Genomic DNA, 26,928 nt, shown 5'->3' on the forward strand with positions numbered 1-26,928 from the left:
ATAGGCATCCGAAAAAACATTTGGATGCCTATCTTGCTGGGATCCTTTGACTTTAGCTAACTTCTTGCCCCTGGAGCAGGGGGGCTGGACTTAATGATCTTCCAAGGTGCCTTCCAGCCCTAATGTCTATGAAATGTTATCGCCCCCGCTTGGCAAAAATAAAAGTTGATGCCTGTGCTTGGGGAACACAGGCAGTTCGGGAGCCATCTCAGCACAACGCCCATTAATAACACTTGCTAATGTGTCACCCCAGGCAGCCAACATGCAAAAGGGCCAATTCTGGCCTCATGCTGGCGTAAAGCAGGAGTGACTCCACCCGCATCAGTGGACAGCCTGTGTTTACAGCAGTGTAAGGCCAAATCAAGCCCGAAGAACACAACGTCTGCACCCACGTTCACTTGCACACACCAATGGTGTTTACAGCACATGCCAGGGAGAGCTGTGCTAGCCACCCCTGCTACCTTTTATTTTAACCTGCGTTGCTATTTCCCTCCATCCATATTTGTCGACAAAACCGAGTGTGAAAACTCCCGGCACCAGGAGGTGGCACTATCTGTCAGTCACTACAGCTTCGGTCTCCAAACAGGGAAAACAGGAATCTGCTCACAATGTGGAAGGTTTTTATTTGAGCGGCATGAAGTGCAATAATATTTCTCTTGCACAACATGATGTCAGATAGGCTGGCAGTTCAGCGCCCAGCCTCAGGTGGGGTGGTGTCCACATCACACAGAGGACCCCACTGTTACTTTATTGATCGGCGTCTTCCTTTGCAAATCCAAGGACCCAGCGGGCCCTGGAGCCTCCACTCCTCTCTTTCCCCTAGAGGTGGTCCATTTGCATCAAAAGGGAGGCAGGTGGTGGGGTTGTGACTGAAAAAGCTTGTCCTGATACAGTCCATGCCCTCCGGGCTCCATAGGTGTGCAGGGACCTCTGCTCTCCAGCCTGCCAGCTTTCCCCAGCACAAAAATTCATTTCAAATTTTATTAGAAGGTTTTAAAAGGAAAAAAAAGAAAAAGCCGAGCTGATGCTTTTGTGAAGGTGACACTGCCCTTAGTGCTGTTATGGAAACAACATCCGGAGTCTGGTCCTGGTCTCAAAAGAGGCAGAACTAACCCCGCTGGGAACTGGTTCTCTAAGGACGTAAACATCGCCCACCGCAGTCCAAAAGGGGAGGCACTTGAAAGGTAGTTGGTTTTTCTTTTATAAAACTCTCTGAGAGTTAGGACTGTGTGGGCTGTCTTCACAAGTACAAATCCTGTATGGGGACCTTTTAGATGAAATCTTTCCTCACTGCCACCAAGGTTACAATGGGGTCCCCCCATTTTGATCCATTCCACCCGGCAGATAAGCCCCTAATTCTGGCAGCAGAACTGGATCGGTGGGCTGGCATATACTGCCAAAAGCACGAGAGTCATGCATGGATGATGCATTGTGCCCCGGGCTAATGCAGGCAACATGCAGAGACTGTGGAAGGTCGCCCTGAATTAGCCACGATCCCTGCATCATGCATATGTGACCGTTGTATTCCTTTCTGGCCCTTAATGAGTAGGACTGGTTGCTTTGTTTCCACAATGGGGTAACTAGTTACAGGTTTTTTTCTGGGAATGCTCTGTCCTCTGCATCTCTTCAGTGGAAGGTGGGGATAAGCAGGTTTGATCATACAGGTGCCTTGGACCAGTGCCACACAGGACTGATCATCAAGGGTCATATCTTGAATTTAACTGTGTATTGAATGGAGAGCTAGTGCAGATAGTGGAGCACTGTAGACAGGCTCCTTGAGGCCTGTATTGCTGAGCAGAGTCATGAAATAATGTTAACCTTTAAGTGAAAGGCAAGGATGTCTTGGGGTCATCTCTTTTACTGGACCTACGGCATAGTTGGGGTAGAGTTAGACAAGTTTTCAAATGCAAGACATTCTTCATCAGGTCACCTTTAAGTGGGGCAGTGTCATACATAGGAACAGCAATACAGTGATGCCAGCAACCACCAGGCTTATGTTTCTATCTGACAGGAAAGGACACAGCAATGACTAGTTCTCTATGCAGATATTGTGGCCCTTATAGCAATCTGAGAGCATCTGCTCACAAATGTTGGTGATGTTTATAAGCGGGTGCCACCTTGAGCCTTTCTTGGGAAGGGCAGCATATGAATCAAATCAATGAATACATAGAGTCCACCCAACTCACCCAAGTCCCATTGGCTTTGACCAAAGGTATGGAGCACCAAAACACCATGAAATATTGTGGAGACACCAGAAATTGGATAGAAAGAAATGGAGGTGCACCTTAACCTGGAAGCCCTTACCAGAGTTTAGTTTAAGAATCACAGAATCACTGAGTCGGGAGGGACCTGGACAGATCATCGAGTCCGACCCCCCGCCATGGGCAGGAAGGAGCACTGGGGGTGGCAGGGGGCATAAGACCCCAGCCAGGTGCCTCTCCAGTCTCCTCTTGAAGATTTCCAGGGAAGGTGAGAGCACCACCTCTCTGGGAAGCCTATTCCAGGCTCTGGCCACCCTTACCGTGAAGTAGTTCTTCCTAATATCTAACCTAAACCTCTCCTCCCTCAGCTTGTGGCCACTGTTCCTGGTGACTCCAAGGGGGGCCCTGGTGACCAGACTTTCCCCGAGTCAGGAACCAGATTCCACAGTTTGATTTCTGTTTCAGATTCAAATACAAGCCAAAACATTCAACAAAGGCACAACATGGATGCGAAAACATTGTTTCAGCTAGCTCAGGATGAAACCCTAATGTTTCATTCACCTTTTTAATATACTTTGATATTTTATATACCGTATATATTTACATTTAATCTGTTATTGTTGTTTGTCATTGATTATTCTTGTTATACGTCTATACTTTATATATAAATAGATTTTTCACATGTATATACTTTTTATATATTAAAAATGTAAAAAGGAAACATTAAAATGGGCAGATTTCTGCAAAACATTTTGCTTTTGTCAAGCAGATCTTTCTGGCAATGCTCTCAGAAAATTTTGAAGGAATTCTGCTCCATTCAGGTCCAAATTTGGGGATGGTTTGTAGTTAAAATCCCTCTGCCAGTAACTCAGAGCCCTTTAGACCTGCTTCCAGCTGCTACCACAGTGTAAGGGAGTTGCAGTTGGTGTAACTGATGGTTGGCAGTTACACAAGACAAGGGAGATTTGTCCACGTGGAATGAGAGACTGAGAGACCGCTGCTGCCATCTGCGCCCTGGCAATCAGAGCAGCAGAGCAAGTTTTGCCACTGACAAACCCGCCAGAGAGTGCCAACCTTTAGAAGGTTTGCAAACAAAGCAAAATGTTTTTCAGTTCAAAACTGTGCACCATAGAGGCAAAGTTGTGGGGACTGAGGTGGGGAAAAGGGGCAAGGAACCTGGATATTTTTTACTATCGACATGGTGAGATTCCTCTGATTTTCGTCTGGAGTCAGTTCAGAGAAAATTCTTAATGTTGCCCAAGGGATTGTGAAACCGTGGGGTGAAATCAGCCTGTTGAAGCCAGGACTGGGATGGCAGGGGTGCTGCAGGTCACAAGAAAAAAGGCAACAGCAGAGCTGTGTGAGTGAGGGTACTGTGATAACTGTGTAGTGGAAATGGAGATGCACTGAGGGAAATGCATGTGGACCCCAGACTAAGAAACGAGGTGGGCCATAGCGGTGGGGGACAGTGGGGAAGCCAGTGCTGTTGTGACATGTTGTTCTCTATCTTTCAGTCTCTAGACCTGTCAGTCTGATACCTCCAACTGGCTTGACATTTACTTTCCAGAAGGGAAAATCCCTTCTCAAACAGTGTCTGGCTTAGGATCTTCTTAAAGGAAGGCAATAAAAATCAGAGCCAAGAAAGCAGGCAGTGCAGAGGGATCTCTGGGAACATTCCCTGGGACCCAGCTGGGGGGAGAGGACCTGACCTCCCTGCACAGCAAGCCCCTCTGCAGTCGTTTGATAGTTAGCTTGCAAAAAAGAAGCGAGACACCGCTCACTCTCCCACCGCCTCCTGCTCTCTTCAGCTCCTTGATCCACCCCAGAGACGAAACCCACTCAGTTTTTCACAGCTTTGCTAAACATTCACACACACTCCCAAGCCGAGCACACACACACACTCCCAATCATGCAGACATATGCACACACACACCACATACACACACACACACTCCCAATCAGATGCACACACACACACACCACACCACACCCACGCACTCCCAATCAGATGCATACACATACACACACACACACACTCCCAATCAGATGTGCAGCTCTGCAGCTGCTGCATTCACACACACATGCACACACATACACTCATCCAGCCAGATGCATACACACACCACACCAAACCACACACACACACACACACACACACTCCCAATCAGATGCATACACACACACACACACTCCCAATCAGACGTGCAGCTCTGCAGCTGCTGCATTCACACACACATGCACACACATACACTCATCCAGCCAGATGCATACACACACCACACCAAACCCCCCCCACACACACACACACACACTCCCAATCAGATGCATACACACACACACACACACTCCCAATCAGACGTGCAGCTCTGCAGCTGCTGCATTCACACACACATGCACACAAATACACTCATCCAGCCAGATGCATACACACACCACACCAAACCACACACACACACACACACACACACACACACACACTCCCAATCCAATGTGCAGCTCGCCAGCTGCTGCATTCCTGCTGCCCTTTGCTTGGAAGAGCTGCATCTGTGTGTGGTTTAATATATAGAAACAACAAAACAAAGGAGGATGGAGGAGATGGGGGAGCAGCGAAGGTTGCAGACAGAGTGGGATGATGCTTTTGGGGAATCGACTTGCAGAGAACTGGCAAGGAGGCAAAGACCATGCGGCCGGAGGGGAGCCCAGTGGCATCTGCATTCTCTCAAGGCAAGGAGCAAACCTCTCCTCCCACCCCCCAGCCCCACATTGGCCCTTTCTATACAAAGCAGCAGTATAAACTCCTCCCCTCACTGCTTTCACTCCAGCCACCTTCCCTTTTCTGTTCATTCAGAACAGATGATGCTCCTGATCACATGCGCTCATCTCCTCTCTCCCCCCACCCCACCCGAGCCCTTTAAATAGCCTTATTACACCAATAATTCATTTGTACTACAGGAGGGAGAGAGGGAGCAAACAAAGAGAGGGAGGGAGATTTAACAGACAAAAGTACCACTGTACTGCCGGAGGGCAGGGGTCTGGGAACCATGATGGCTGTGTCAGAGCCAGCAAACTCCAGGGATAGCTAGGGACAGGGGACGTGCATTTGAATCAATAGTGCTATACAAATGTTCTGTACTAGCAGGCGGGACTGGGGAGGGAGAGGAGAGCCTGGGATGAGAAGACTCCAGTGCTCCGGTGATGGCATGGACCGGACGCTTCTCCAGTGGCTGTGTTACCTACCTCCTATCTCTGTCACCGTCCACTACCCCCAAAGTGCCAGGGAACAAGACTGATGCGGAGCGGCTGTTAACAAGTAAGTTACCCTGTATGTTTGCTTTCCACCTCGCCCTCTTGTCTGGCTGCAGAAAAGCAAGAGCCTAGAAAGCCCGAGGACAAGTGATGAAGTTACTAGGGCAGCCAGCCATGGGGCTTCTGAACCCAGCCCTGGGAGGGTGACGGCCAGCGAACTGGCATTTTCCTACCCACAGGCTGCCAGGGCCAAATTAGGAAGACGGGCTGGATTCAGATCTATGAGCGTGCCATTGTTGGATCTGGCAAAGGAGTTTGGGGATAGAGACATGAGATATTATTGAGGTACTGTGGTAATAGGGGTTGTATCGGGAGACAGTAGCTGAACAACACTTAAACCAGTGGAACAATGCTGAGTTTATATCTGGATCCGCAATTAGGTCTTTTAAAATTAAGGCATTTAATACTTGGCTTGAGATTTAAAGAGTTGTTACATTTTAGGCTCCGAATTATAATGATGATGATGATGGTGATGGTGATGGTGATATTGGAGTGGGTTGTGCTGCTGGGCTGTTTTATGCATGGGGTATCCCTACTGGTTCTTTGGTGTTTGTGCCTATGGCAGACAGGAGGAAGATCTGTCTGTGCAGTGTCAGCTGTCACTCCACATGGCTCGCACAGACACTGTGAGTCCTTCCGCTCAGTTGTTGATAGTGTGCTGGTCTGGCACCAGGTCCCAACTTTATATTGCACACATGTCAGTCCTTAGTGAATTGGGTTTCGTGATCTGGCAGAGCTTTAACAATTCAGGGCCAGTTCTCAGTGGGATCATTTCTGGCATCCAAGCATGAAACTGAAATGTCAGTAGTTGGATGCAACCTGGGTTTGACTGGGGTTGGCAGGGAGCGGTACGTCAAGAGTCACCGGTCTTTACTGGGATGGGTAATAAGTGAAATTGTTTTTGATTTGTATGATGGTAGTGCCTGAAAGCCCGAGTTCTGGAGCAGGTCTCCATTGTGCTAGGCACCGCACCAGCAGAACAGAGTCCCTGCCCCAGAACCTCTGCAGTCTGACTTCTAGCCTGGCTCCTAGCCAGTTGTGTGACCTTTCTTTGGGCCTCAGTGTCTCCCATCTGTAAAATGGGCATCATAGTACCATCCTAGACTCTGGGGGTGTTCCTAGGCCACCTAACTTTTGAGATCTCTGGTTGCAAGGTCCTGCAGAAGTGTAAGAGGATAGGGTTAGCTTTCATTTTCCAACTGGTGCAGGATTCTGTAGTGTCTCTCAGTCGCTCTTTGGGTTCAAGAATCATTGAACATGTAGCAGGAATATTAGTGCTTTTGAGTCTGGGTAGAGATTCCCCTTACCCAGGTTCCACTTGCCATATTCTGACTGTATAAATAGCAGGGGTGTGAGCTGCAGATAATTGAACCAGAAGATGGGGCACTGATGCTGCCAGACAGCCCTTCAAACACACCAGAAGGGCAACAGATGTCCCTAGAAATAGGGAGTAGGACAAATGTATGGGAAGTTGAGATGTTTCAGAGAGCTTTTGGCCTGGAAAAAGTCATTTCCCTGAAAGTGGGTGGAATAAATGGCCCCACATTCAAGTTTGCTTTATTGAGGAACCAACTGTTGTCTGAATAACACGGACACAGATAAGACTACCCAAGCAGCAGCCTGGGCCTGCTGCTGCATCCCTAGGCATACTGCTCACCACTTACAGTGCTGTGAAATATAACTTCCTAGTTAATTATTTTATAATAATTATATTCGCCTGTCCGCTGCTTGCAGTATTTGAACTCCCACTGAGCCCGTCATTATAATATGTTGCATATACTCCCTCATCTCCATACTTGGTATCTACTCGCTCCCTAGTCATTATTTTCTATAAAATAATTCTCACTCTTGTAATTCTTCAGCTGCTCACTGAGGTCATTAGAATATCTCGTAAGGCATTTCCCGTCTTTCTCTTTTGTTTAAATACAATTAAGCTTTTTTCCCGTTAAAATTTCAGCTCCTCCGCTCTGTTTTTTATTAGACCAACTTTGGTATATTTTAATACACCCACAATTTTGTAATTTCCATGGGATTTTTTCATGCTTGAATTCCCACTGGAAAAAATGCATTCAAAACCTCTGCCTCTTCTAGATGAAGTTGGTGTAAACAGAAAGAAAAAAGAACATATTGGTGGGGGGGTTAGCAGGCTTGGTATTTTTAGCATATTACACTTCTGAAAAAAGTTCACGATAAAAACAGAATTTTCTCCCTTTAGCAATAAAAATAAGATATTGATATTTTCTGTCACATAAAACTATACAGGCCGAGTTCCTTGTCGGCATAAATGCGTGCAGCTCCACTGATGCTGAAAGAGCTACCATCATTTACACAAACCACAGGTTTGTCCTGATACTTGTGAGGTTAGTCATAAGTCATTTTTGGTATACCTTTTTGAAAACACCCCTGGTAAAGGACCTATATGTCCCTTATCAGAGCTGGAACTCTACAGAAGTCTCTGTAGAAATTACTGTAAAATCTGTAGGCTTTAATAGAAAACGATTGTTTCCTTCCAGGTTTCATGGTTCACTTCCCATTGCCTATAGTAGGAGTATAATTCTCTAATAAATTCTATGTAAGATAGTCCAGAAAATCTATCTGCCATTGAGTCATAGTTTTATCTTGGACCAGTCATTCTGTGACTCAACGGGTACATTTACACATGCAATTAGCACATCGTAATAAACTCCAGCACGATTTGCACTGGAGTTTATTGCTCCTGGGTGCAGCGTTTACATGTGCACCCAGGCCTGCAGCATGTTGAGCCGGGGTGGAGCATGGGGGTTTATCCTGAGAGGGGTTATCCTGCCAGCCCGGGACTACTCCTCCCTGGCTTAGTGAGCTGTGGAGGTGCTGGCTGGGGCACGAGAATACTACAGTGCAAGGCTAGGCATCAGGAAACCCCTGAACTGTAGCACCCTCATGCCCCAGCCAGCCACAGTCACTGTCTACATGTGCGTTTTGGTGCACATAACTACTTTGCTGTAGGATAGTACTTGTCCTGGACAATATTATCCTACAGCAGAGTTTATTAATTTACCATGCCCTAATACAGGTGCACATGTAGATGGTGGTGCTTTACTGTGGGGCTAATTAGTCAGCAAAGAACATGAGTAGATGCACCCAGTTTTACCAACAAGGACATTAGTGCAGTAATGATTCTGAAAGGCAAATACTGTCTACTGAACAATAAACATCCTTCCTATGCAACCTCGTTCCACTTGCAATTGGGATTTCCTTACTGCCTTCTGCAGATATCAATCAGTCCTGACCCAGCTTAGCCATGAGTAAAAGTCCTTCCAGAACACGGGGCTGTGATTGCAGGCAGTGGTTGTGGCAGTGTGTGTAAAGTCATTGGGCCTTCATTGTTAAAGATGCTGTTATCCTACCCTACAGGAGGATGATAGCTTACATTTTTTTAAAGTTTAGTCCATACATAGAAATGGTGGATATCATATTTTGCTTTGATAGATCAATGGAAGAGGAGTGAATTCCAGTGATTAGGACTGGGAAATTTGGGTTCAAGCCTCTGCTTTGCTGCAGACATCCCAGGCGATATTACAAAAATCATGAAATCACTCCCACCTATAATGGAAATTAGAGCATTTCCTTGTCTCAGAAAGGGGGCAAGAGGTAAATGCACTCAAAGCCATAAAGTGTTCATGTAGTTTAGAAATAGATATCGTATTGAGAACAAAAGGGCTCAGGATAATTAGTATTTTAGTCACCCGGTATCTTTGGGGGACTGGATAGACAGATATGAAACAGCCAGAAATACTTCAAGTCAGTCTCCCCCCCATGTTATTCCAACTTCCTGCCCAGAGAGATTTTCTTACCAGCCATTTTTGGAAAGACTGTGTTATAATATTTCTAAGTCTAACAAACCCTGAACAGACAGGTAGTCATCAACCCAGCTCTGTAGCAAGCAGCAAGGCTTCTCGCTTCCTTTGGTAACTGCCTAGGTAATCATCAATCAGCCACTTTTGTGTATCCGTGGGTAGGTATCTCCTTCAGCCCCAGAGGAATTCCACTGCAGCTCAGCACTCCTGGCTGTCAGTGTGCAAGGGGAGCGATGATGCCAAGTTAACGAAAGCTCAAAGAGGAAAGGAAAAGAATCTTGATACTTTGGTGCTGAGTGAGATTACACTTTGGAAAGGAATTGGGGGGCGGTGGGGGGCAGTCATGCGTTTTGAACCCCATGTTTATCACTGAAGTGCTATCCGTTTCCCTTCTGTGGAGTTTTCTTTGTCTTTTGCTTTGCCTTTTATAGGAGAGCGCTCTTAAATAGTGCGTTCCAGCAATAGATCTTAAGCCACTGAACAGCAGAGGTAGCTATCAATATACCCATTTTATGGGCAGAGAAATTGAGGCGTAGAAGAGTCTGAGTGTCTGTCTCTGCCTCTACCTCACTAACTCTCTCTCCCTCACACACACACACACACACGGCACAGATATTCTTGTAGGTTTGGAAAGGACCTCAAGGGTCATCCTGTCCAATCCCCTGTGTGGATGCAGGATTCACTAAACCATCTCAGATAGATGCTGGTCCAACCTCTTCTTGTTTCTCCAGTGAGAGATCCCACAGCTTCCCTGTTCTGCTGTCTGGCTGTTCTTACAGTTAGGAATTTTTTTCTTGAGCTCTAATCTAAATCTGCTTCGATGTGCTTTAAACCCATTTCCCCTTGCCCTGCCCTCTGTGGCAAGGGAGCACAATGTCCTTTATGGCAGCCCTTCAAATTTTTGAAAACAGCTATCAGACCCCCTCCTCCCCGACCCTTAATCTGCTTTCCTGCAAACTAAAATCACCTAGTTCCTTCAGCCTTCCCTCATATGGCTTGCATTTCAGCCCCTTTAGTATCTTAGTTGTTCAACTCTGGATCCTCTCCAGTTTCCCTGGATAGTTTAATCCTAATAAAGTACAGGCTATAAATAAGTGGATGGATGGACAGCTACCTTCCTCAGGGGAAATAAAGGCCCTGTTTATCATTAAGCATCTGCCCCACAGCCACTTTCCAATAGATTGGGACAGGGAACAGCATTTTTAGACTGATTTTTTTTCTTCATCCTTCCGCAGGCACCTTCTGTGGCTCCTCTGTTTCAGTGGATTTGCTTGTAAATCTGCCCACTTTGTTTTCTCTTGCTGATGTTCACCTGCTCCCTACAAGTGTTGGTTAGGCATTTTAATTAAATTGATGCAATGCAAGCAGAAAGGAATCTGCAGGAGATTGAGAGCAGGGCCTGGGGAAAGGAGCAGCTGTGATCGTACGAAAATGACTGCCTGTCCCTCTGCTTTGAGCTCCCCCAATCCCCCTTCTTTTTTTTTGTGCAACCTGGCTCTTGCCACTTGGAACGGCTAAAGCTTAGAGAAGGGCACAGGGCAGACGCATACAGCATCCCTGCCTCTTGCCCCTGATATTGCAGTCCTGACTCTGACACACTACACTTCAGCTCAGACCTATGAGATTAGTACTCAGCCAGCCCTGATTAATCCCATACGATTACCGGTGCATGACATTCCTGATTTACACTGCAGCCTCCTTCCCCCAGCAGCCCAAACCGGCCTGGAGCAGAGAGCAGTGATCCTGCTCATACTGTACCAGCTGCTGCTTGGGAAAATCAGTCACTGAAGGCACCAATGGTGGCAGAAAGTTGTGAATGGTGCGTACTGGGGGCACAGAGGTATGCGGTATGTGTTAAGGCAAAGCAGATGTGCCTGCCCATGATAATAAGGTGAGGAAAACAATGTATTTGCATTTTTCTTCCACCTTCACAGCACTTCACAACCCTACATAACACCCTGACCACGTTATTGCTAATATTACAGCACAAATCATTTAATCGCCGTGCTTAAGTTCCCACTGCGTCCATCGCTCTTCAGACGCATAGAAAGTGGACCAAAGAATTTGTGATTCCTATCCACAAGACAGAATAAAAGGTGGAATAAGGGCAGTATTATCATCCCCAGTTGATAGTGAGGGGAATTAAGAGATTTACTCCTGGTCACACAGGCAATCTGTGGTTCAGAGGTGAGGACTAAACCCCACTCTGAACCTCGTGCCAGCATCCGAAACCTGTGTGACTTCAGAGAGCAGTGAAATCTTCCTTGCACCAAGATCATCATTTGACCTAAATTCTTCATAAGAAAGAAAATCACTGTTCTAAGAAAAGCGTTCTTTCTCACTTCTCTTTTTGTGGTGTTTGCAGCACACTCCTGTGTAGGTGTGGGGGGAGCAGGAGGCCTGTTGATGATGGCAGGTAAGGGTTAAAAGCAACCCCTTTAAAACAGTGCCCATCATTCAGCTACAGCCATTGGGTTGGATGTCAACTCTGAGATCCCTTCCCTCCATATCACAGCTCACCCCTGCGTCTGGCATCTGGGTGAAATGCTGAGCGATACAGAGAAGCCTGATAAAAGGCCTTTTTGTAAAATTGATAATGCACTGTCTCACAGCTCCTTCTGCAGCAGCTCTCAGCAGCCTGTCCAAAGGGAACAAGCAGCTCTGTTGCAAAGTGGCATTTTTATTATCCTGGCCTTGTGTAATCGCGGACGGTAAATGCCAGTGAAACAGCATGGTCTGTGTGACTGTCGGAGGCTGTGGCCATCCATAGATCTATTTACTAAGGAAGGACAGTGATGCGCAGACTAAAGGCTTATTTTCCTTTGGATGCTTGCACATACTTTCCATTAGCCAGGAAGCATGCGTGCATGGTGGGGATCACTGTATATGTGTGTAAAGCAGAACCTCAAACTCTCATATCTCTACTCCTTTTTTGCTCTGTGTTGTCTGTGCTAGAGTAACTTGGAACATTCAGACCTCTAATGACAAAGCAGGGTCCTGGATTTATTCTGTGCCTAAAATCTCAAAGAAAATGTACATCTCAATATCCCTCATTTTAGAGATGGGGAATTGAGGCACTCCGAAGAGAAGTGGTTTGCTCAAGTTGACAAGAAAGTTACCGACAGAATCAGGAACAGAAACCAGGTTAGTGTATTGACTCCCACTTTGAATACTGGATCATGCTGCATCTCTTAAGAAGAGTATATAATCCCCTTCATTATGAAGCCTGTAATCAATTATTTTCATTATTCACAAGCAGAGATTTAACCTGCAACCGGGGAAATTAAGATTAAATAGTAGGACAAGTTCTAATTACAGTGGAAGTGACAGGGAAGTTACTCTGTAATAGGTACCACCCTCTTTGCACGAAGGGGTCGATCATTTTTAAAGTCTCCCCAAGGTTTTGGGGATACTTTCACTTGACCTGTAGTTAAAGAACTAGGCAGCTGATTTCTGCCTGTCCCTCAAGCGGTTTGCTTAAGGCAGCTTTCACTGCACTGCCATTTGCATGAAGTCTCTCCAGGCTGTTTGTCAGGAGTCAGAGTTTCAGGGATTTTGATCTTTTGATTTCTTTGATCCTATTTTATTCTTGTCTGTACTGTGCGGTACAGCATCTCATAGCTCAGATCTGGGTATCTTGGCTCATTTCCAGAGTGCCACCAAAAGCAGAATGTAGCATCACATGAATCTTTTACAGGTAAAAATATCAACTTTAATACAGGTCAGGAGGGGTTTTTTTCTTTTAATGAAATCATTCCAAACTTATCTATAAAATGGTTACTTGTTCTTTTTGCTGCTTGTGTTGTGGTTTAGGGTTTTTTTTACATCTTTCCACACATATAAACCTTTGGCCTGAATGAATTAACTTTATACATAGTGAAGTGGACAAACAGGAAAGGACAAAATAAAGTCTCCGGGAGAAAGAAGGAAATAGTCTCCCCCCTGTTCTTATCACCACTGAAGTGAATGGAGGGGCAGCCCCTCTCTGCATATACAGGGTATGTTCTCTGCAGACCTATACCTGGGACAGGTGACAGTCAAACTCCACCATTGTGATTTTGCAACATTTTATACCCACTTTGCCCAGCTATCAGTGGACACATGCTGCAGGCCCTGGAGAATCAAGCCCAGAGTTTGAAGAGATTTGAAGGTGCAGGATACAGAAAACAAGACTAAATGCTGCGTAGCTAAGTACAGTACATGGCAGCATGCCATATCTGGTCATTCTCTTTCAGATGAGCAAGGATATAATTGCCACTTATATATTCCTATTCACTGCCAAACCCCTTGATGCTGCCATCAAAGCCAGCCCCTTCCTTTCCCTTCCAGTTGTCCTGTTACCCACCCCTGCACTTGATCCTACACCAGGCTGGACACCCCCTTGCAGGCTGTGAAATGGGTCATTTGGTACATGCAGAAGCAAAGGAGATCTGGGCCTGATGTCCACTGGCTGTAGCTGCAGGACCAGTTTTTCTCTTCTCAATCTTCTCTTTTTTTATATCTTCCTTCTCTTGGGCCTCATCACTTAGCATGTTCTATTTAGATCGTAGTAAGCATCACTGTGCTGTATTAAAAGTCAGAATGTGTTACAAGCCATTGCTCAGTAATGTTTACTGTAACCTCAGCTCAATCTGGGCAGGGTTGGCGCTGACTATGGCCCCCCTCCCACCCCTGACCCTGACCCCAGCACCAAGCAGCTTGCATGTCTACCCATGAGGTTGTGCAGTCCTTGTACCCGGAGCGTGCACCTTCCCCGCTGCGTGCCCAGTACTGCTCATCCTGGGAGTACCTGTCTCTGGCATGCTGGGGCAAACCAGGTCTCTGCTGCTGGCTGGCCACAGGTAGAAGGAGGCATGGGGAACCAAGCCCAGAAGAGGGCTGCTGGATCCACACTTGCTGCTGAATCCACAGGCCAAGCCAGGTCTCTGCTGCTTGTAGTCTTGAACTGGCTCCAAAGCAGTGCTGGGACTGAGAGCAACAATCAGCTGATTGTCGGTCCCAGCCCCCACAATGCACTTGAATTCGTATTATCTCTGTGGAGCAGTTCAGTGATGGCTGAACACATGTTAGGTAGTACAATCTGGAGATAGTGCTACATTTAGCATGTGTTTGACTGCTCGAATGTGCAATGCTGACATTTTAAGTGCAGTTAACATGTCCTAAGTGTGCTGTGTGACATGGCCCTTGCATAGGAAGGACTCTGCAGAGGGAGCCGTGATGACGGGGTCAGGAACAGAGTCTGCCTAGATTCTCAGTCTCATGTGTTAACTCCAAAGGCATGTTGCCATCATGACTAAGAGGATGGGTAGGCCACTGGCATCCATACTGGAATAAGACAGAAAATTTGATTCTAGCAATAATCCCAGGCTTTTCCACTGGAAGTAATGATTTGTAATGAGTTCTATAGCTTTAATACAAAGGGTAATTCCCTGCTGTTTACCAGACCCGGCTATAGCAGAAACAAAAATTCACGGCCTTATATATATGTTTATCTGTTTCTGCTTCTTTCCCATCCACCTTTAATGCTTTTTAATCCTGAGAAGATGAAGCCACTTTGCACTGCCTTAAGCTTTGTCTTTCCCAAGATGCTCTTAATTGTATCTCTGCACCTCTTCCCATTCACAGATGCATAAGAAGATTAAAGACAGAGAGAATGGTAATAGACTTGGTTAGGTTTTAATAGGATTTGCTAAGGACACTGCAGAGAGTGTGCGCCATAGAGAGCATTGCCTTTGATACACTGAAGGCTTCTTAGGCAGCTCCTCATGGGAGACTCTCTCTCTGCGCTGAGTTCAAAAACCAGATTCTTGATTTTTTCAAGAGAACAAATACGTCCTGTAAAAAAAAAATGCATTATCTATGTCAGGATTTTAAAAATCTTTGGCTTAGTAAAGAGGATGTTACAGTGGAACCAGACAAGAGCCACCAGCACTCATCTAGTTTTGTGCTGTTTGTAATTGGCTCGAATGGTTTTGTACAAAACACCTGGGCTCTTAGTAGAGATCAAAGGAGCTAAATTTTCCAAAGTATCTCATGATTTAAGATAAGATGCCTTAGAGCATGCCTGATTTGCAGAGATTGAGCCCTGAGCAGTTTCTGTTAATCAAATTCTTTGAAGCCCTCTCAACTGGAGCGCCTGGAAAGTTAGGCATCGGAAATCACAAGACCCTTTTGAAACTCTAGGTCAAGGTATTTAGAGTTCCCAGCCTACTTGCAAAGCCTTAGTCTTGCATAAAATGTGCCTAAAGAGCTTTGAAAAACATTGAGGAATGAAATCAATAACAAGACACATGCAGATAGGACCCCGCTTCTGTTGTATTCTGTATCACTTCTAGGACCATGCACCTCACTATCTTATCTGAATACTCTTTCCAGTATTGGCTTATGCAGTATTACTAAAGTCTTCACTTTCTGGAGAGCCAATTCATTCTAAGCAACTGTTTAACATCCCTGCTTTTTTCAGCATCCGAGCCAACCAGGTTCACCATAAAGATGTTCAACAGTTAGGTGCCATTCTCTGGCCTTCCAAAGAGGCATCCAGATATAATGTTAGAAGAGAGGAAATGGCCCTACCAGAAAGTTTTTCAAATGTAGGATGAACTTTGTCCCAGCACTGAATCACTTTGGGACACAGCCTCTCAATACAATAATGTTACACAGCATCTCAACACCCCTTTCTATAATCAGTCACAGCAGCTCACTTGCTAAAACAGCACTGTTTTTATCTGACGCTCTTTTCCTGGTATCTTAATCTTTATTTTTCTTTCCCTCCCCTAGGCCAACCATGGCTGGAGACTCTAGGATCTTCATGGACCAGGACATGGATATTGGAGTCACGTCCAGGGAGTCCAAGAAGATTCATAAACAACCGCGAGACTTTGTCCCTATCGCCACCGACCGAACTCGCCTCCTGACACCAGAAGTCAAGAAGCCACGCCAGCGGTACATGGAGAAAAGTGGCAAGTGCAACGTGCACCATGGAAATGTCCAAGAAACCTATCGGTACCTTAGTGACCTCTTTACTACGCTGGTGGACCTCAAATGGCGTTTTAACCTTCTTGTCTTCACCATGGTCTATACCATCACTTGGTTATTTTTTGGCTTCATTTGGTGGCTTATTGCCTACATCCGGGGAGACTTGGACCATCTTGAAGATGAGAACTGGATTCCTTGTGTGGAAAATCTCAGTGGGTTTGTCTCTGCATTTCTGTTTTCCATTGAAACTGAGACAACCATTGGGTATGGCTATCGGGTCATCACCGAGAAGTGCCCTGAGGGCATTGTATTGCTCCTGATACAGGCCATCCTGGGCTCCATAGTCAATGCATTCATGGTGGGGTGCATGTTTGTCAAGATCAGCCAACCAAAGAAGAGAGCTGAGACCCTCATGTTTTCCAACAACGCTGTGATTTCTGTGAGGGATGAGAAGCTCTGTCTAATGTTCCGGGTTGGGGACCTCCGGAATTCACACATCGTTGAGGCGTCCATTAGAGCCAAGCTGATTAAGTCCAAACAGACCAAAGAAGGGGAGTTTATCCCTTTGAACCAAACAGACATCAATGTGGGCTTCGACACTGGGGATGACAGGCTGTTCTTGGTGTCACCACTCATCATCTCACATGAGATTAATGAGAAGAGCCCCTTCTGGGAGATGTCACGTGCCCAGCTGGAGAAGGAAGAGTTCGAAATTGTGGTCATCTTGGAAGGGATGGTTGAAGCGACAGGTAAGGCTTTACTAAAAGCAAGTAGCAGGGAGCAAAAAGGGCACTGAAAGTCCATGTTTGCTGATCATGTGGGTCTTTGTTCCCCTCTTGTGGGTGGTCCATATGAAACACTGGAGTCTCGTATAGCCCAAGTGGCTCAACAACTTTCCCAGTTGTATCCCATATTTAAAACAGGCTATAACTAAACTATATTAAATGTTACTTCATTGTAGCTGCTTGGATGTGGCTCCTCTACCTTCAGTCACTATGCTGAGTTGAGAGCACCAAGGGTGGATATTTGCTGCATGTTTTCCCCAATGTAGCCAGACTAAAGGTCTCAATATCATATTGATGTCCCCGTTTGTCGAAAGTATAATTATGAGAAAGTTGTAACAATGGGTGTCCAGCTGCAGTTCAGGGGGGGGGTTGGTGAATAATGGGTGTCCAGCTGCAGTTCAGGGGGGGGGTTGGTGAATAGATGAAAATGGAATATCAATGTAAATATTCCAGTTAGCGAGAACTAGTTAAAACCGGAATAGGCTGTAGGGAGAATCTCTGGAAATATTGCTTAGGCCATTCAGATGTCAATTGGAGGGAAGCAGGAGGGAAAACAGAGAAGGAAACAATCAGTTCTGCATTCACCCCAAATGGCCTAATTAAAGAAGGAGCCCAATAGCCATAATGTCTAGATCTGGATCCAGATTTTGAACATGACTTTAGGGTGGTTTGGATTTGGGAGTGTGAGATGAGGCTCCAGTCTTGTTTCTTGCTCTGTTTTAAAAATGGGAGTTCTGGGTGAGTAGCTTAATGCCAGAGTTAATAGTAAAAAAAGTCAGCATATGCTAATGTTTATTTATTTATTTGCGTGTACATAGTGTATCTCATGACGTACTGCATGTGTGTGACAGGATATCAGACCATCTCACAAACTTCATCAAGGTTTTCTTTTAATTTTTGGGTGAGCTTGAGTCACATTTTCAAGTTGTTTTGTGAAAATCTGAGAGCTAGAAACTTAGAAATTAAGTTTAGATTTTATTTTTTTTAAAGCTGAAAGTCTCATAGATTCACACTACTCCATGATTTAAGAAGGAAAAATCAGATATTACAAGTTTCCTAACACAGTCTCAAGAGTTGGCAGCCTCATTCAGAGCTAGACCCCGCCATCTCCCTACTTCCCTGTGGCCATTACTCCACATGTAACGGAGCCATTATGGTCCAGATTGTGTTCTCCCACAGCAGCGTAAATCGGTGAGTTAATTTAAGGTAGATTCTGTCTGCTGCTCACTGAGTGAAGAGAAAATCTGCAGAGGTAAATCCAGAAGGTCAACTGTGATATCTGTCTAACGGGGTCAGTTGTGAAAGTAGCTGGTTTGAAGTAGTCCTCCCCCTTTGCTTCCACTATAGCCCTTTCCAGGGGGTGTGCAAGGTAGAAAAGGGGATCACAGGGGAAATAGGTCTAGAAACAGAAAGACATCAAAGTAAAATCACTCTTAAAGGGGCCCTATCAAGGATCTCTAAAGAACGTATCACAGATATGTTCTTTAGCCAGACCAGCCCAGCTAAACAGCAGGGTTTTACCAGCCCTTCAAATGCAGCAGACATTTCTATGTGCAGGAGTCCATGCCTCTCACCTCAGTCTCTGTAAAAGTCATGGAGCAGATCCTCAGGGAATCCCTTTCTAAGCACTTGGAGGAGAAGAGGGTGACTGAGATCAGTCAGCATGGATTCACCAAGGCCAAGTCATGCCTGACCAACCTGATTGCCCTCTAGGATGAGATGACTGGCTCCGTGAATTCAGGGAGATCAGTGGATGTGATATACCTTGATTTTAGCAAGGCTTTTGCTATGATCTCCTACAGCATGCTTGTGGGCAAGCTAAGGAAGTATGGGCTGGATGAATGGACTGTAAGGTGGATAGAAAACTGGCTGAAGCATGAGACTCAGAGAATAGTAGTCAATGGCTTGATGTCTAGTTGGCAGCTGGTATCAAGTGGACTGATCAAGTGGGGTCACTCCTGGGGCTGGTTTTGTTCAATGTCGTCATCAGTGATCTGGAAAATGGCAGAGTGCACCCTCAGCAAGTTTGCAGGTGACAGTAGTAGATATGCTGGGGAGTAGGGCTAGGATTCAGAGTGGAGGACTGGGCCAAAATGAATCTCATGAGGTTCAACAAGGACAAGTGGAAAGTCCTGCACTTAGGACAAAACAATCCCATGCACCGGGGACAGGCTGGGGGCTGACTGCCTGGGAAACAGCTCTGCAGAAAATGACCTGGGGGTGACAGTGGACAATAAACTGAGTATGAGTCAACAGTGAGCTCCTGTTGCCAAGAAGACTGACGGCATCCTGGGCTGCATTGGTAGGTGTGTTGCCAGTAGGGGAAGGGAAGTGATTATTTCCCTCTATTTAGCACTGGTGAAGCCACATTTGGAGTAATGTGTTCAGTTTTGGGCCTCCCACTACAGAAAGGATGTGGACAAATTGGAGAGAGTCCAGCAGAGGGTGACAACAATGGTGAGGAGGCTGGGGGACATGACTTGTGAGGAAAGACTGAGGGAACTAGGCTTATTTAGTCTAGAAAAGAGGAAACTGAGAGGGGATTTAAAAGCAGCCTTCACCTACCTGAAGGAGGATTTGAAAGAGGATGGAGTGAGACAGTTCTCAGCGGGGGCAGATGACAGAACAAGAACAACCATCTCAAATTGCAGCAAGGAAAATTTAGGTTAGATATTAGGAAGAATTTCCTCACTAGGTGGGTAGTAAAACACTAAGACAGGTTACCCAGAAAGGTGGTGGAAAGTCCACCCTTGGAGGTTTTTAAGACCAAGCTAGACAAAGCTTCAGCTGGGATGATCTAGTTGGGGGTGATCCTGCTTTAAGCAGGGGGTTGGACTAGATGAGGCCTCCTGAGGTCCCTTCTAGCCCTCATTTACCCCAGGATCTGATAACAAATCTTCTGCTGAGCCAGTCAACAAGTGCAGCTGGGCAGCAGCGTAGCAATGTGGCCAGGTGCCCAGGGCACAGGGACAGTGGTGATTTCTTGTTGCTCCTTTACCACTGACATGATCGCCATTTCTTTCAGCCCCCACCTCTGAACTATCTTGGTCATCCCACCCTAGTTATGCCACTGCAACAAGGTGTAGAGGGAGATGATCTCTCGAATCACGATGTCACAGATTAGCCATGGATGTAATGATTCCCAGCAACACCTTGGAAGGAAATAGAAAGCCAGTGCAGACAAATTTCAGTACCTAACCTCAGTCCTCGGGTGAGTAACGTCTTACGACAATACCTGAAACGTCCAGGCAGAGCTTGTGGGCAGCTCTAGATAGGTTACATTACAGCAGTGTGGCTGGTTACTGTGCATACCTGTGTCTAATACAGTCCGACCAGGGAGTAATTTTTACTGGCAGCATATTCTGCAGATGTGAACAATTTGTATATGAAAATTCCCAAAGATCATGAGAGTCTGAATTGAAGACTTTGTTTTTTAGGACCATCTCTAGCCTGTTGGATTCGGAGCGTATAATGCATGGCTGCGTGTAGGGCAGGTACAACTGTGCTGCACAACAACACAGCTTCTGACTAGGCTTCTAGCAATAAACACTAGTTTTTAACTGGACTTCTAGACGGCATGGTCATGTACGCCAGTGACGTTACTCCGTTAGTGTCAGTAGAGTTACCCAGTGTAAAATACTGTAGTGGAGAATCTAATCCCACCTAGACTGTCAGCTCTCGGTTATTACAGAAAACTTTTCAGACAGGGGCAGAAGAGGTGTAATAGAAGCTTGCTTTGTAGCCCAAGTGTAGTCCTCTTCTGAGATGGGAGGTTAATATCTAGCAGTCCCTTATTTGCCCAAGGCCTTGTTCACTATTGTAAGCTGACACCAGCAAATCCTACTTGAACAGATTCTCTGCAGCTTTACATAGTGCTTCCTTTTACAAATGCTCAGCCACTGCTAATGATGTGCAAAAGGAAGTCATTATCAATAAGAACCTCAAAATTAAAAGCATAGCAGAGGAATCCATTTGCTTTATAAATGGGCCTCTCTCCCGGAGGGACTGCACAGACCAGAGCGTAATGATATAAAAGAGCAGAGATCTACAGAAATTAATTATTCCAGTCTCAGGAGACAGCCTTGCGTCTCCTGTCAAGACCAAAAGATGGAATTGGATGAACGACTTTCACTTAATTTAAAGCCAGACAGATGTCAGGTGGAGCCATGGTCTGATTCGGAAGCTAAGATAGCTTTTTGAACAACTTTTGTGTAATAAGCTAGGGAGACACCTGGCCAGGGCAGTGTTTCCACTTCAACCTCAAAATTAAAGGAAGACTAACCAGGGCTTGCACAGCATATCCAAGGACTGTGCTTCTGGCAAAGGTTACAGAGTTTTTTCCCTGCTGATCCCCAACGTGTGTGAATGCATGTGGCTCAGACTCATTACAGACTGGCAACCCAGATGGGACTTGAACTCCTGTGAACCTCAGATACTCAGGGCAAACTTGTCTACCAGTGGGGAGAGTTCATCATGCCAGCTTAGCATATGTGATCATGTCTCCCTCTAATGCCTGGCATCAAAATCTACCCCAGCTTGATACTCAGAGCTTGAAGAGTCATCTGGAGCTCCATGGGTTGCACCGTGGCTTTTGATCCCTGCTCCTCAGGAGTGTGCCCTAAAAGGATTCAATTTATAGATTTGTAATGAGATCAAGTCACCAGACTGTGTGTCTGTAAAGAATGACAAGGAATGTAGGAGAGGAGTCCTGGATTTAAAACCCTGGCTGCAAAGTCCTGAAAACTCAGGGAGGCTGAAATCCAAGCTGCAATTAAGATTTGACCTTTAAAACTGTCACCTGGCTAAACTGCAACTCTGGGTCTAGACTCCTTCCCCTTTCACCAGAATAAAGCTTTTCACATAAATAGTGCTGGAGAATGGTCCCATTTCCATTTTTATTCCAACTCATGACATGCTGATCCTGTTTACCACAGGACAGTCACTAGTTGTCTACTCTCATGACCTGCATTTTAGCTTTCTGCTTTAACTCTTCACCCATGATCTTTTTTTGTGCTGGCTTAGAACTCATGAGCTGACCCTTAATTTAGCATGCAAAAAACCCATACATAATATCAAATACTAAAACCTTTCTTATTGTAGGAGCGTTGAGAATTCTGTGGCTGTAGGGGACAGGATTAGGAGCAATGGCCTCAATCTGCAGCAGGGGAAATTTAGGTTGGAGATTAGGAGGAACTTTCTGCCTATGAGGATGGTCAAGCATTGGAACAGGCTGCCTAGAGAAATTATGAAAATGTCACCCTTGGAAGTTTTCAAGAGCAGGTTAGACAGGCACGTGGCTGAGATGGTTTAGTCAGGGATGGTCCTGCCTTGAGCGAGAGGCAGATGCCTTTGTGAGGTCCCTTCCAGCCTTACTTTCCTATGATCCTGTCATCTGTAACCCATTTGTCTAGGATCAGTGCTTCAGCTGGACATGAAGCAAGACGTGAAAAACTCCAGAGCAGCCCTGGGCCCGTGCCTCTGAGTGAGGAAGCAGAGCTCAGGGGGAGGAAGGAGCAGTAGGACTGTCTGGACTGCTGAAGCGCAGATCAAGAGAGCAAGAGGACAGGGAAAACAGGGGAAAGCTCAGTGTAATGCAGAGCAGAGGGGAACAAAAGAAACAGCGTGGGGTAGAAGGAGGAAGATAGGAGACCTTAAGTGTGCACCGTAGGAGACAGTTAATTACAATTCCCTTCCTCTTAGACAGTTAACAGACTTCACCCCAGCCCACTGCCCCAGATGGTACTTGGTATCTTTGCTTCGACTGCCTATTAATGGCCACCCTGATGATGATTTTTTGTCATTTTTTGTGATATCAACTAACCAATAGGACCTGGATTACACCCGGGTCCGAGAACAACCCTTGTCTCTGTCAGTGGGAGTAGCTCACTTTTGCTAGATACGTGAATTACTTTTTGATGCTCTGCTTTCTTCTGCAGAGGATAATGTCTGGAACTAGAAGAATCAGGAAGTTAGCCCCGAGTTACTTGCAATCCTTTTTCTAGCTGACTCTCAGCTTCAAAATGTATTATATGGGTGGCTTGGCATTTGGAGAGGGCATAGGTAGTCAGGGCTATTAAAAAATTGTCTATTTTGAGTTTGCATAGCAGCTTCTGAATAAAAGCTTGCCAGTTAGTTTGGATGGGAAAAGTCATGTTTCAAAAATGGCATAATGGGGCTCCAAGTTCATACTGTCTAAGTGATTGCACAGCAAATTCACCTGCATTACAAAATGAGAAAAAAAAGATGTTTGGGATTCAAAGGAAACTAAGTGAACTCCTGTTTTAAGTTTGATTGTTAAAGATATTTAGGCTCCAACAATGCACCTGCTGACATTTTCAAATGCACATATGCAAGTAACTCCCACCAATGTAAGGCATTTTAGATGTCTGCATTTTGATGCCTAAGTTTTTTTAAAAATCTGGCTGTGAGTGTCTGACACCTTTTAGTCTCCTATAAAATCCCAGACATTTAATTTAGCAACACTTAATTACTTCCTTCTCACATATCTGCCAGAGCTACATGTGCTACGAGCCAAATTGTGCCCTTGGTAGCCCGATGTCTGACATGAATAGCCAACAACAGGTGGGGACAGGTATAGTTAATTGGAGCTAAACAGTTCATTTCATGATGTGCAAAAGGGCATAGAAGCTAGCACACTCTTTCAAACCTGAAAAAAATCACTTGTTTTTGAATGAATTGATTTGGCTCCTTGTTTTGAAATTACGGCTTGTTTAAAATTAACCTAAATATGTATATTTTAAATGATAAAAAGGTTAAATAACCAAAAATGAAGCATTTGGCCAACTGAAATAAAATTTCTTCCCCCATGTTCCTTTTGTTTCATATTTTTCATTTTTAGTTCATCCAACCCAATGAAAAAAATGCATTATGGTACAAATCTGCCTATACCATTGGTTCTCAACCTCATTAGACTCAAGGCACCCCTCATTAAAGTCAAGGCACCCCTTGGAAAATGCCACCTCATAGTTTTTACTCCCTTTTTGACTACAGAAAAAGAATAGAGCAATTTATCTAATGCAAAGAACTCAGACCCAAATAGAGCTTTTAACACTCTGGATTCCTATCTGAAACCTCAGACCACATCCAGATGAGCTCAGAAATCTGGTTCCCCAGGGACAAGAAGTATCTACTAGGCCTGTGTGAGTAGGCAACTATTCGATCCAGCTTCGGATCTGGCCACTTTGGATGCCAGGGATCTGATCCGGAGCTCCAGACTGGATTCCTGCTTTGATCCGGCCTGAGCAGCTCTGAGACTTCGGAGCCAACTTGGAGATCTGGCCATAAGGTATAATGGGAAATCGGTGAAATATTTATAACTTTGTTGTTTTTTGTCTGATTTGGATGAAACGTGCAGGGGTGGTAGCCTCTGCTGAGAGCATATAGCCTGCCAAGTTTCAAGATGATATGTGCAGGGGTTTGGGGGAAACTGCTCCCCATATTCTTGAAAGCAAAACTGCAGGGGTGGTGGCTTGTTGAGCCCACAAAGCCTGCCAGGTTTCAAGAAGATCAGTCCAGGGGTTTGAGAGGAACTGCATCTCAAGCTGCAGACAAGCAAAACTCGTGACATGAGTGACACTGTGTATCTTAAGGTGCAGGGGGGTGACAGCTGCAGGGATGGTGGCCCCTGCTGAGGCCATGAAGCCTGCCAGCTGTTGAGGAGATCAGTGCAGGGGGGAGCCTGCATTCTGGGGCCCTGCACCTCTGGCGGCTGACGGACAAAACTCGTGCCATGGGTGCTTGTGCGACTGTCTCTGTCTTGGGGCAGTTGATGGTCCGCATTGATTATTTCCTCTCTTTAGGCTGTGGTTTTGTAGGTGTTAATCCTTGCTAATTAAGGTCATTACAGCCTAAGGAGAGGAAATAATCAATGCGGACCATCAACTGCCCCAAGACAGAGACAGTCGCACAAGCACCCATGGCACGAGTTTTGTCCGTCAGCCGCCAGAGGTGCAGGGCCCCAGAACCCCTGCGCTGATCTCCTCAACAGCTGGCAGGCAGCATGGCCGCAGCAGGGGCCACCATCCCTGCAGCTGTCACCCCGCTGCACCTTAAGATGCACAGTGTCACTCATGTCACGAGTTTTGCTTGTCTGCAGCTTGAGATGCAGTTCCTCTCAAACCCCTGGACTGATCTTCTTGAAACTTGGCAGGCTTTGTGGCGTCACCAGGGGCCACCACCCCTGCAGTTTTCACCCCCCCTGTGGTGTAACACATACACATGCCATGAATTTTGCTTTCAAGAATTTGGGGTGCAGTTCCTCCAGAACCCCTGCACTGAACCTCTTGAAACATGACAGGCTTCATGCTTTCAGCAGAGGCTACCACCCCTGGAAGTTTCATCCAAATCAGACAAAAGAACAACAAAGTTATAGATATTTCATTGATTCCCCATTATACCCTATGGCCGAATCTCCGAGGTGCCTCCAAAGCTTTTCTGCAGCTCCCAACTGCTTCAGAAAGCCTAACGCATCCAGTGCTTCAGTGTGGACATGCTGTTTCAGACGCCGAAGTGACCGAAGCTTCTCCAGATCCGAAGCACAGCCCAAAGCCTTGCACAGCCCTAGCATCTACTTGTCCCTTGGGAATAACCTCAAGTGTACCACGCACACTTTGGCACTTGGCAGGTTGCCCCAGGTGGGATAGGGGAGGTTAGGACCAGCAAACTGTGCTGACCCCAAAAACCTTACCTTGGGTCCTGTGGGCCAGAGAAGCTCTAGCTGCAGTGCTCCTGCAGCTTGGACCCTGGCTGGCAGCCAAAGTGTGGCTCCGGCAGGCCAGGCTCCGGTTTTGGGCAGTGCACACTGCAGCTAGGTGCGCCGCCCCACTTTTTTTCCAGGATCTTCCAGGGTCAAACCCCGCCCCCGTTCTGGAAGGTAGCAGTGTGGGAAATACCTGAATGTGCAGTGCATGTCACTACAGACAGGTCTGCGGTGCCACATACTATGCATCCATGCTCATCTGGATGCAGCCTCTGGGTTTATCTTATGATTCATGTTTGCACCCCTAACAGCATTACCATTTTTGGCACCACACAGAATCCTTGAAAGGATCTCAAGGCCACAGAGCCCTGCTCGAGAATCACTGGTGTGTACCAACCACTACTGCCTCAATGTAATCTCATATACTTGCCCTGCTGTGGTACCAGTCTCACTTAAAGCAATCATTACAAGCAAACTATCACTGTGTGTTTGGCACAAATGGCTGCACAGTGTTCACTACATCAAAGACAGCCTCAGTTCTTGGGCAGATCTATATTGATTGTTCCCTGAGTGAAATGACCACAGCAAGAGCTAAATCAATGCGGATGACAAGCAGTCCGACTCCCAGTGCTGTTTTGTGGGTATCTTAAAAGTTTAACAATCACTTCCCTTGTCTGCTTAATGACTTGGGGACAGAGATTACTTTAGGGAATTTGAGAACTCTCTGGCCTTATCTTAAAAGACTGCTTGTCTAGATTGGTTGGCCCAAATTTGACCTGCAAATAAAAAGAAGAAAAAGGAGGTCCTACAGTGTTTGTCAAGTCCATGCAGTTTTACTTGCAATGTGCTTAGACTCCTAGAAAATGGGGGTTGGAAGGGACCCCAAGAGATTATTTAGTCCAACCACCTGCTTAAAGCAGGACCATCCCCAGCTCTGTCATCCCAGCCAAAGCTTTGTCTACCCGTGCTCCAAGTGGCAACATAAATTCAAAGCCAGTGGGTACCAGTCCATGGACCAAATCAGACTGGCCTGTTTTCTAATGTAAATATGGAAGTGCCATTAATTTTATTGCTTAATCGAATAGAGACAGTATTAAGCAGAGCTG

The 26,928-nt window shown here is 45.9% G+C and overlaps 1 protein-coding gene across 3 annotated transcripts in view; it reads left to right on the forward strand.

Moving 5' to 3' along the window:
* The first annotated feature begins 5,065 nt into the window (after window positions 1-5,065).
* KCNJ5 (potassium inwardly rectifying channel subfamily J member 5) overlaps window positions 5,066-26,928 on the forward strand; it is a 34,194-nt gene continuing 12,331 nt past the window's right edge. Inside the window, exons 1-3 of one of the 3 annotated variants that reach the window (XM_090027639.1) lie at window positions 5,066-5,511; window positions 12,403-12,487; window positions 16,121-17,067. In XM_090027639.1, the coding sequence (XP_089883765.1) occupies window positions 16,128-17,067 (940 nt within the window). In that variant the 5' untranslated portion in view covers window positions 5,066-5,511; window positions 12,403-12,487; window positions 16,121-16,127. Of the gene's footprint in view, window positions 5,512-11,740; window positions 11,760-12,402; window positions 12,488-16,120; window positions 17,068-26,928 lie in introns of those variants that run through there. The other 2 variants (XM_090027640.1, XM_090027638.1) reach the window with 2 other exon arrangements.

This window comes from Crocodylus siamensis, chromosome 14 (genome assembly GCF_052110815.1).
Source record: "Crocodylus siamensis isolate JL-2025a chromosome 14, ASM5211081v1, whole genome shotgun sequence".
NCBI classification, from domain to species: Eukaryota; Metazoa; Chordata; order Crocodylia; family Crocodylidae; genus Crocodylus; species Crocodylus siamensis.